General features: G+C 34.7%; 1 protein-coding gene across 2 annotated transcripts; it reads left to right on the forward strand.

Moving 5' to 3' along the window:
* The first annotated feature begins 5,786 nt into the window (after window positions 1-5,786).
* Window positions 5,787-8,153, forward strand: LOC144566514 (F-box protein At2g05970-like). 2 transcript variants are annotated; one of them, XM_078316560.1, is made up of 2 exons: window positions 5,787-6,047; window positions 6,532-8,153. In XM_078316560.1, the coding sequence occupies exon 2, from the start codon at window positions 6,679-6,681 to the stop codon at window positions 7,804-7,806; it is 1,128 nt and encodes a 375-aa protein (XP_078172686.1). In that variant the 5' UTR covers window positions 5,787-6,047; window positions 6,532-6,678; the 3' UTR covers window positions 7,807-8,153. The 2 variants fall into 2 exon arrangements, with proteins under 2 accessions (XP_078172686.1, XP_078172678.1); XM_078316552.1 differs by having other exon boundaries at window positions 6,537-8,153.
* The last annotated feature ends 4,444 nt before the right edge of the window (window positions 8,154-12,597 follow it).

The following is a 12,597-nucleotide window of genomic DNA, read 5'->3' on the forward strand; positions in this document are numbered from 1 at the left end:
TTTCAATTTTCCCAATCGTTTCGACTTCTCTCCGGTCCAGTCAAGAGTTGACAGGCCGCCTGGAATACCCCCTGTTTACGTTATGTTTGCTTCTGGTTTTCTTCTTATAATCATTCCTGTAGCGAGTTATTACAATATTATATGGTATTGGTGGGTTCAGCAACTCTTTTGATGTCTTTATGTAGGACCCATCCATCAGTAACTAGTCGGAGTTGATACGCTGATACATAGACACATCCATCAGTCCCGTCCGGTTTGGGAATAAATGTCATAATAATGTATATGAATGGTCATTTCGAAAAAAAAAAAAATAGGAATAAATGAGATAGCACTAGAGCTGAGCAAAAAAACTCGAACTCGTAACTCGCTCGTTTACTGCTCGTTTAACTCGGCTCATTTACAACTCAGCTCATTTGCAACTCGAGTTGGCCAACTCGTTTAATAAATGAGCTAAGTTCGAGTTGGCCCCAACTCGCTCATTTAGAACTCGAGTTATATAAAGTTACATAGTATTGGTCACAATAAATCTCAAAATAATCAAACCTAAATCTCTAGACTGTTATTTGTGCTTTGAGATTTGTGTAAAATATGTTTGAACTTGTGTTGTATTACTATCACTGGTTAAACGAGTTGTGAGCCAACTCGAGTTGATAACGAGTTGAATTTGGACTTGTGTTGTAATACTATCACTGGTTAAACAAGTTATAAACAAGTTGTGGGCCAACTTGAGTTGATAACGAGCTAAGTTCGAGTTGGCTCTACAACTCGTTATTATCATCTCAACTTGAGTTGGCTCGCTCGTTTATTAAACGAGTCGAGTTCGAGTTGGGAGTAACTCGCTCAAACTCGGCTCATTTACAGCCCTAGATAGCACTAATGTATGATAAATTTATGACGCTTTAATCTAAAATGAATTCATAAAATGTCATGGAGTTAGAATATTTGTGGTTCTAATATAAATTAGAGTACAATTTTTTGAGATCATTAAATTTTAGGAAGCTGATATGAGTACCCGCGCCACAGTACCCGCACCTAAACTGCCATAACTGTTTGTGGGGACCAAACTGCCATAACTGCAATTCAGATCTGTAACTTTTTTTTTAATATTAATAGTCAAATCTTGAAGTATGTAGTCCAAAGAATACAAGTATTTATATCTATATAGTAAACAATGTAAATGATAAATTAATTATTTTTAAATAATCGTACTCGCACTTTTTTTTGAAATTTCTGATGTCATACCCGCACCTAAACTGCCATAATTGCTTGTGGGGACCGCAATTATTCCAGATCTGTAACTTTATTTTTAAAATATTAATAGTAAAATCTTGAAGTATATAGTTCAAAGAACACAAGTATTTATATATATACAGTAAACAATGTAAATAATAAATTAATTATTTTTAAATAATCGTACCCGCACATTTTTTTTGAAATTTCTGATGTCGTACCCGCACCTAAACTGCCATAATTGCTTGTGGGGACCGCAACCGTTCCAGATCTATAACTTTTTTTTTAATATTAATAGTCAAATCTTGAAGTATATAGTTCAAAGAACACAAGTATTTATATCTATATAGTAAACAATGTTGTAATTTTTACATAACTGCTTGTGGGGACCTAAACTGCCATAATGTTGTAATTGGATCCCTCATCTTTTTACATATGACAATGAAAGTATTAATATCTAAGTACTGAAAGTATTTATATCTATGCACTGAGGTATTTATTTTTATGATGACAACTATTTTTGTTAGAGAAATGTTGGCGCGGAATTAGTGCCGAGGCTTTGAAAGGGTGCTGCTGGGATTTTAGAATAATAATTAGTTGAGACTATATAATATCTTTTTAGAATAATAATTAGTGAACACAATATAATTAGTGGGGACCATAATACATTATTCTTCTAAAATGTAGTTACTGCAGCGCGGGTACTGTAGCGCGGGTACATAAATGATTATTCTAAATTTTATATAGAATTCGTTTTTTGTTGTTAAACTTTAATTTATCTAATTATAACGAATCAAGTCAATCAACTTTTATGTTTGTCTAGTCACTTTCTTCAAATTAATGCTATATATATATAATGAGGAGGGATCGGATGACACCCTTTTTTGGTGACATCGGATAACATTGTGCATTTTCAAAGTTTTCAAAGTCCAAACAGTTGATCCAAACCGTTCAACATAATGGATAAGTTAAAATGTGCTTGCAGATTAAATTTTATATTTTTTGGAATTTTTTTACTATTTATTAAGTATTTAACAAAATTGCTATATTCATACCGTTGAATTTTTGTACCTATCTTAATAAATAGTAAAAAAATTCAGAAAAATATAAAATTTGATCTGCAAGCACATTTTAACATATCCATCAAGTTGAACGGTTTGGATCGACTGTTTGGACTTTAAAAATGCACGGTGTCATCCGATGTCACCAAAAAAGGGTGTAATCCGATCCCTCCTCATATATAATATATAAATTATATAAATAACCATTGCACCTAATGTCTCAAATTTTTACTCCTTAATTATTTCTTGCTTACTATATTATAAACTATTATGGATTTTTAAAAGGAAGTTAGGATGCCACCTGAGTAGGAAACTATTTTTATAAGGTTATAATATTCTTTGATCAGAAATTCAAATTCAGAATAGAAAAGGATTTGAGATATGTATCTCTCTCATAATTTTTCAACCAGGAAACATGTGAAGAAACATCAATTAACCCAAAATTCATTATTCTCTGTTTTGTAATAAAGAATGATAACCATATACTTAGACCTTAGTGCATTGTTAAATATTTTAATACAAACACTTTGTGGAACCAATGTTGTAACAGCCGTGTAAGCCAATATCGATTTTCTCTGTTTTATAATAAAGAATGATAACCATATACTTAGTGCATTGTTAAATATTTAATACAAACACTTTGTGGTTAAACCAATGTTGTAACAGCCGTGTAAGCCAATATCGATTAATCGTCCATTTAATTGGTGGTGGTGGCCAAACCGTCACGAATAGATTGAACGAAGGCATGTTTGCAGATGAAACCGATTAATGACCCATTTTGTCGTATTAATTGGTTGTTTTCCGTTAAATCCACAGTTTAATCCGTTTAATTGGTATGTGCCATAATCATACTATACGAATGTATACTGAAGTATGTAGGGAACATATATGTACCTACGAATGTACTGAAGTAAATTTCATAAATCAATCAAAGAGTCTGTATCTGCTACCATTTAACGCATTTCACTATTAAGCGAAGATATTAATTAGCATAGACAAGACATGACTAGAAATGACAAATAAGTAATGCCAATTTTTGTTTTCAATAACAAATTACAATTTAATACCATTGTTTATCAAATCCTGACCGCCTTTTGATTTTACTCATAACATGTACAATGGGAACTATTTCTGCAAAAAATGATGTTAATCCAATTTAAGGTTAACTATAGACACACAAATTGTTTTAGTATAAAAATAATGATTAATTAAATTAAAATCACAACAAGATGATAATTCTAAAAAATGAATATCTAACCATTGATAAGAGGACTAGATAACAAATCTGAGATTTCATTTGTGCTGAAGCTAGATAACAGAAGTTGGCAAATCCTACTGTAGACCCAATTAAGTGGAATCGGTATCATCTGAGATATCCCAAATTTTAACTTTATCTAAATCGGGTCAAACTTTTTTCCGTGCCTATTTAGAAGAATTTTTTTTATAAACTATAATTAATAAATAGAAATTTAAGGAACCAATGTGATTTTTTTTTTTTTTGAAAAACCATAAGGATCGAATAACTCATTCGATCTCCAAAATTGTATTTTCTTCAGACCGAATGAGCCATTCAGTCTCATCATTTTTTTCAGTTTTCCTAGCTGCGGCCACAGAAGATCCCTTCTCTGTATTTTTACCCTCTTTTTACCTCAGACTGAATGCTCCATTCTAGAGGTGCAAACGGGTTGGATATTATCCGATCATATCCGACTTCGTATCCGAAAATTTAATACGGATATCCGATATCTGAATATCCGTGCGGATACGAATACGGATATGGTTTTGAATTTTAAATATCCGTATCCGAATAGTAGATATAATATTATATAATTTAATATGAATTATAAAAAAAATTATGTTATTCACTATTATAAAAAACGGATATCCGTATCCGTATCCGTCTAATATCCAATTCATATTCGTCTAATATCCGATCTGTATCCGTATCCGAAAAATAAAAACAGATACGGATATAATTTTACCACTATCCGATCCGTTTGCACCCCTACTCCAGTCTCCAGAAATACTTTTTACCCAGACCGAATGAAGCATTCGGTCTCCATATTTATTTAATATAAAGTTATTGCAATACCTGACTGACTGACGAAAATGGATATTTCAGACCGAATGGAGCATTCGTCCACATCCAGTGCAACTGTGCAATACCTGACTGAAGAAAGTTAGATCCGAGCCGTCAGTTTTAACTTGGCACGAATTTTAAAATGACTTCTATATCTAAATAAGCACCGAATTTCAATCGCTCGGCTGTGATTGCCTGAGACCTAATTATACTCAGTAAGGTACGGATTCCCCTCTCTCTCACCCCACGTTAAGCTTCCTTTTTTTCTTCGCACCGCACCTCTCTAAAATGTCACTTTTTTTTTCATATCTTTGTTTCTCTATCCGAGGACCCAGACAACTATTTTTTTTTTTTTTTTGTTTCAAGTGGCTTGAAACGTCACTGACCAATAACCTTCCAAATTTTTTTTGTTGAGTAAAAAAATTAATCCAACACATGAATGTGCAATTCGTCCACATTCAGAAATATTTTTTATCTAGATTGAATGGAGCATTCGGTCTTCATAGAGTATTTGCATTGAAAAAAAAACTGAAAAAAGTTTCCTTTACACAAACGGCCACACGAGAAGGTGTGAAAAACTAAAAAAAATTGGTGAGATCGAATGAGCCATTCGGTCTGAGAAAAAGGCAATTCTGAGACCGAATGGGCCATTCGGTCCTTATATTTAAAAAAAAAAATTATATTAGTTCTGTAAATTTCGATTTATTAATTATGGTTTATAAAAAAAATTCTATTTAGAAAGCAGAGGCCGAAATTACTGTGCTCTGTGATCCGCGCATAAAGAATTTTACACAGATGAGCTCAAAATTTGAGATATACCATAGGATGCGAAATCAACTAAGTGGACTTCGTTTTTAAAAGTGGTAGGGTTAGTATAGTGTAAAAAATTACGCACTATATAAAGTTTTTTTTTTGTAAGTTTAAAATCGGACGGTTGGTTGTAGTTGATCTACAGTCTTCCGACCGTTTTTTTTTTCCTACCACTCTTAAAAATCAGAATTAAATAAATACCATCCGAATAATCAGATTTCAGATTCCGCCACGTTCGCACTGTGGATCTGCGGACGGATCACCAACCCGTTCGCGAAATGGATCTGCGGACTGACCCGCTCGCGTGACCCGTTCGCACTGTGGATCTGCGCACCGACCCGTGGATCTGTGCACTGACATGCTTGCTTTGACCCGCTCGCGTCATGACCTGCTTGAGTAACTCGTTTGCACTGTGGATCTGCGCACCGATCCGTTCGCACTGTGGATCTGCGGATGGGTCAACCCGTTCGCAGATCTACGGTGCGAACGTGGCGGAATCTGAATTCCGATTTTTCGGATGGTATTCATTTAATTCTGATTTTTAAGGGTGGTAGGAAAAAAAAAAAAAACGGGTCTTCCGATTCGTAAAATCACTGAGACCCAAATCTCTGCGCCTGGTCGCCTCCCATTCCCAACTCCGAAATCGCTAAAACAAAACGCTACTCTTCCGCCCCGTTCCCCCAGCACGCTGGGCTCGCTCCTCCCATTCAGTTGATGGCTAGCTATCTCTAAGATCCTTTTCCCCATTCAGAGGTGGTGTACAAAGCTCCGTGGTAATCAATCAATCAACCAACGAATACTTTTCTTCGCTGTCTGAGTCTGCCTCCCGCCTCCCCAATTCTCCGTCGCTTTCCTCACTGTCCAAGGTAAACATTTTTGGTCTCAGTCTTGATTAGTTTATTTCTGAAAGTATGATGAGTATTCCAAGCACGGGAGCAAAGGCGTGGGACATCTGGGGTAACTACACATTTATCCTTCTAAATTGTACATATTTTTTTGTTATTATTTTTGGGCAAAATTAAAGTTTCTATCTAGAGGGTAAATACCATAATAAGCGTTTGGAAATAAGACACATCTTTACATTTAGCAAATTTTATTTGTTGGACGTTTGTGATTTTCCGTTTCATCTTAAGCTTCATTTTCGTATTGCTTATTTTTCAATTTTGATGGAAGCATATAGATGCAATACTTCAGTTAGTCCATCTAAAGTTACAATAGCACTCACAATTTATGAAATGTTCTCCAGCTCTTTCCATACGTTTACCATAATACAAACTTCAAGTAAGAGCATATATATATATTTTTTTTCTTACCACAGCAGTCTTATCTAAAATACTTTTATTTAATAAGCTCAGGTGCGAGGCGCACTTAGACGGAGGCCGTAATCCTAATTTTATTTTGCTAACCCTAGTTGAAAAGCTGGCTACGCCTGCTACCTCATTCAGTCCTTCCCTGACTGTCTATTTTTATTAAGAAAATTAGTACAAAGCACTCAATATGGGAGATTCGGCATCTGAATTCCCCGATTGGGCCCATCTACTGCCAGAAGTGGTGTATTTGATTTCAGAAAAGGTCAAATACATCGCTGACTATATTCGATTTCGTGCCGTTTGCTCTCCATGGCGTTCTGCATCAGCTCCAAAGCCACGCCACCTCCCTCACCAACTTCCATGGCTGATGATTCCATACGGAATAAGACGTACAGATGATGACGGAATCCGGTTATTCTACGACCTCTGGGAATCTAAGATGCGCAAGATTCACCTCCCGGAGACCATCGGCAAGTTGTGCTGGGCCACCTACCGTGGCTGGCTGCTGATTGTGGCCAGTGATTGTAGGGAGCTTTTCTTACTGAACCCATTAACCCGGACTCGTGTCAAGCTCCCTAAGTTTAGGAATTGGATGGATTTCTCTAGGAGCACCAAAATGACTTTCTCTGCGGATCTGACCGATCCGAATTGCTTCATAATGCTGTTCCTTCCTTATTATAATGGGATCTACTTCTGCAAGGCCGGGGACCTTTTTTGGACAGATGCTGTCCCACATCAGGTTCGGAGAGAGGCTGTCCCACTTTCGGTGCAGCAGTTACGGTTGAAAGATGCAACGTACAACAAAGGAAGTTTCTATTTGCTCTATGACCAAGCAATGTTCGTTTATGACCTATACCAACAAAGGGTGCAGGGTACATACATTTTCAAGCCTGAGTTACAACTTGTTACCAAATTCTTTTTGAAGGGGAAATCTGGGCTTTACATTGTTGCGAATTATTTCACTGGAAGATTTGAAGGGGCTCTTAGGCAAAAAATTGAGCTCTACGAGATCCAAGAACAGCAACAGATGGAAATCAAGCAGATTGCTGACACAAGCGACATAACCATTTTCCACGGGTATAAATATCAATACCTGGCTGTCCGTACCACTGACTGGGACTCGCTTGATGGGGATTGCATGTACATGGCGTACGTGCGTCAGCCATCTGCTGGTATTGATGATGGTGGATCATATAGCATATATTGTGCTAAGCTTGATGATGGCGAACCTAAGCCGGTAGTGCTTCGCCTTTGCGAGGAGATGCTGAATTGGTTGTCCCTACGAGCTATGTGGTTTCAGCCGAACTTTGTATAGCCATCAGGAAATGACACTATTTGAATATTCTTTTCAGGTAAAAAAAATCCACTCCTTAATTAGGTTACTAAGTGCAGCTAAGTATTGTTAAGAAATAGTGCAGTAGAACAGTTTTTTGAGTTGTTGAATTGTTTTGGTGCTGTGTAATCAGAATTTATGCTTTCTCTAGTATGTTGGTGATTGATGAGCTTTTTATTTGTGCTCATCTGAAAGGTGTAAAGAGTTAGAAAATTTATGTTACTTTTTGAATGTTGGTGTTTATGCTTTAAGACCGTGTGCTACCTGGAATGTTTTGGAGTCATTAATTAATTTCAATTGAGCAACATCTGGAACGGTTTAGTTAACCTTGTTACTTTGTTCACATCTGATGTTTAATGATGGTTTCAATGAAATTTTAATAATTACGCAGTAGATTGTTATTAAAGTGCATTATATTATGACAGTGTCAAGTGTTTGACGGAATGCCTGAACAAAGTGTGGCATTATAACAGTGCCAAAGAGTAACGTTTGTCTAACAAAACTTGTACCAAGTATATGTTGGGCTATTGGCTGTTTGTGATTTTTTGAGAAATTTTGTTCGACTATTTTTAAATCAAGGTTAAAAAAAGTTGAAATTATGAAACATAAATGTGCAGATCTGTTGTTGGTTAGATAATTATATCGCTTAACTATGAAATATTGTGGCCCTTAAATATAATTTAATAATATATCGAAGGTTGTTAATCATAGAATTGTGCAAATTTTATGTTATGTACTTGTATGATGAATGGTAATTAAAATATGCATTTGCGTTTTATTTAAATTTAATTTTCTCTCTTTATATCCGCTAAGCACCACCTGAACCTGAATTATATGCCATCCCGATTATTAGTTTTTAGTTCTATTTTTGTTTATATCTGACTAGCACATTATTAGATCACTTTATTTTATGGATGTGTATCCTGTGTGGAAGAGGATAAGACCATATTTATCCAAGTGAAGAACAAAATCTAAATAATCAGGTGACATTTATAATTTTAATTATAGGTATATGAAGTAACTGTCAAGTTAATTAGCAAGATTGTGTTCTAAAAGTGTCAATTCATGATTTCTATTTGATAATTGTGGAAGTGCAATATTACTAAAATAATTAAATTAAAATCAATTGCAAGAATCTCAATAACATGTAACTGTTTGAGATAATTTCTAAAAAATCTGATGTAGCAATAAAAGTCATCTTTTGTAATTTTAGATATGGAGAGATCCTCTAAACGATTAAGGTTGTTGAATTGCTTGACCAGTCCAAATAAATGGAGTATTTTATTACAATAGTAGAATCCTTTGCCGAATGCCGAGCTCTTATTGTTGGTGTAAAACCGTTTGAACCTCTTATTGTGCTGCTACAAACAGTTGGTGGAAAAGATATATTGTTTAGTTTATTCGTTTGAAGAAAATGCATACATTTATTTACATGAGGATTTAGAGTTTGATTTTGCGTTGGCCGCCGCAGATTGGTGCACAATTAACTGCAAATTGACTCGGGCAATTTCCATTGAAGGGAACATTAATTGTCTTAATACATTTTGATTATATGGATATTATCTTTGTGCTTTTTTTAGCCGAAATTGAAATTTTTATTAATAGCATAACAAACAAATAAAAATAAGGGAGCACCTAGCTATCCTCCTAACAATCCCCCATTTATCTCCCGATCATTAACTACTTTTATAACTACTAACTACCTAAAGAGACCACTTACTATTTGAGGACTATCTAATATTGAAAAGATTTTACAACTGGCACGTGCAAGTATTCATCGATCTATAACACATCATGTATTCATCACTAATATATCAAGTATTTAAAAAAAAATAGACACATTTTTAGAGGTGGGTTTTTTTTTGTCCGTTTAATCTAATCAATATTTCTGACGATCGGTGAGAAATTTTGCAAATCTAAAACCACGAATGTTTTATACATAATTTTACCTTTCAAATGAGATCCATAATAACATACTTTCGAGTTGTCCGTTGCATAAGTATTCATTTTTATCGAGAAAATATTCATTTTCGTCGTGCAAGTGCAAATATAAAAACTCGACACATCACTCATTCATCTTTTACACGTTTTTAGAGGTGGTTTTTTTTCTTCGTTCAATATAACCAATATTTCTGACAATCTGTGAGGAATTTTGCAAATCTAAAACCACGAACGTTTTCTCCACAATTTTATCTTTCAAATGATATCCATGATAATATACTTTCAAGTTGTCTATTGCACAGGTATTCATCTCTCGTCACCCAAGTATGCATCACTCATCGAGAAAGTATTCATTCTCGCCGTGCAAGTATAAATACAAAAACTAGACACATCACTCATCCATTTTTTATACGTTTTTAGAGGGTTTTTTTTTTCTCCGTTCAATCTAACTAATATTTCTAACAATCTGTAAGGAATTTTGCAAATATAAAACCACGATTATTTTCTACACAATTTTTATCTTTCAAATGAAATTCATGATGACATACTTTCGAGTATTCATTACACAAATATTCATCCCTCGCAACGCAAGTATTCATTACTCATCGAAAAAGTATTCATCCTCGTCGTGCAAGTGTAAATATAAAAACTGAACACATCACTCATCCATCTTTTACACGTTTTTAGAAATGATTTTTTTTCTTCGTTTAATCTAGTATTTCTGATGATTTGTAAGAAATTTTGCAAATCTAAAACCATGAATGTTTTTTACACAATTTTATCTTTCAAATGAGATCCATGATGACATACTTTAAAGTTATCCATTGCACAAGTATTCATATCTCGTGACGCAAGTATTCATCATCGTCATGCAAGTGTAAATAGTTCATGTATCAAGAGTATTACAAGCATATATGCATACCTCAATTAATTTTACAAGAGCAGCAAAATATTATTGAACATTGTTTTATTACTCTTTAGTTTAATTTTATTTTTTGAAAATAAAAAATAGCTGCCACATATTTCACTGTTGAAACAAGAATAATTTATCAAATTTTACATATCATGTAATGAAAATGTTACAAAAAAAAATACAATATTTAAAAGAAACAAAACATATTTCATTGAAGTATTCATACATATAAGTTGAAGTATTCATTCATACACGTTAAAATATTCATACCTAAGACATAAAGTATTCATTCATACACCTCTATTTTTTATACGTTGAAATCTTCATACCTAAGATATCAAGTACTCATTCATGCATGTTGAAATATTCATACCTAAAATATCAACTATTTATTTATACACGTTAAAGTATTCATACAAAAGAAAGCGATCAAGAAAACATAGATAAAAGTATTCCAATATTAGTAAAATTGAACTAAAAAATATAAATCCAATAGACTATTAGACAAAAGATAAGCTCCCTTTTTGGTGTAACATCCCGTAGGCTTTTATAAACAGCCAAATATGCATTACATCAGTTTCATGAGATAACTTATCTACATGCATGAAAGTACATGTAAAAATAAAAATGAAAGCATGTCTACACCTTTAAAAACTAAGCAAAGAGATTTACAAATGTAAGCACAACATTAAACATTTTTAATAATATAATTGTAATTCTAAATCCTGCCTCAAATGTGATGTCCATGCTAGTAGCAAGCTGTAGCCACGTCACTGGTACACCATTGGTACACCACTGGTACACCACTGGTACTCTACTGGTACATTGAATTAGCACAATCCTTGCAAAAGGAGGCGACATCCTTCAAATACTCTCAGCACCAAAGTTACTTTTGAGTTGGCAGGTCATTTGAGATTTAAAGTCTGACAAACATGAAGCAAAATTCAAAGGAAGTCCCTGATTAATTTATAATATGAAAAAACTTTTACATTAATTCAGATTTACCTCTGATTTCAATAACCAGTACCAAATCTGTGCAAAATAGTGATTTGATACTAGAGAATTTGCAAAATCAACCAGATCGTCTTCTAATCACAAAGAATCAGTACCTTGAACTCTGCCTCGCTTTCCTCTGCACTTCTCGCTCAGGCCAGAAAGTTCGAAGCTGATCTAGACAGATCGGGTCCGAGTTTTCAACCTTGAGACCAAAGATAGTGGTTCGAGAGGCAAATCGACTCATCGGTGCCCGAGCCGGAGACCGAGGTGAGAGGAGCGGAGGAGGCAAAGGAGGCGGAGAGAAGTGAGACACTGAGCCGAAGACGAAGGAGGGTGGAGAAGTCAGAGGGCTCCGATGGAGAAAGCGTGAGAAGATTGTCAGCGGCGGAGCTAGCGGTGGAGTAGAGATAGAGCGTGATGTATTTTCGAGAAAAATAAGGAATTTGATTTTGAGTGGTAATGAGTGTTTGATTGCTACAACTTTGAGAGGGGATCAGGTTTTGGTACTTTTTTTTCTTTTCTTTTCTGAGAGAGCGGATCGTACGGGAGATTGCTACGAATTTGAGTTTGACAGTTATGTGCATTGACTGGAGTTGACAGGGGACAGAACGGGGAATGGAAGCATGGGGGAAGATATAATTACCCTAAAAATAAATCAAAACACCTTCAAAATGGAAGAATTCCACATTTATTCGGGCCGTAAGTCAATCTGCGGCTTATTTATGAAGGGTCAGATTGGCTTAGAGATCCCCAAAAGCACAAAAATGCACTATAATGTTGAATATATTTAAGTTTTTGAGAGATCTCTAAGTTAATTTGCGTTCCTTATAAATGGGTTGCAGATTGGCTTAACGGTTCGGATAAATGTCGAATTCTCTCATTTTGGAGGTGTTTTGGTTTACTTTTTTTTTTGAAAGGGTATA

The sequence above is a fragment of the Carex rostrata genome, chromosome 1 (genome assembly GCF_964058835.1).
Source record: "Carex rostrata chromosome 1, lpCarRost1.2, whole genome shotgun sequence".
Classification (NCBI taxonomy): Eukaryota; Viridiplantae; Streptophyta; class Magnoliopsida; order Poales; family Cyperaceae; genus Carex; species Carex rostrata.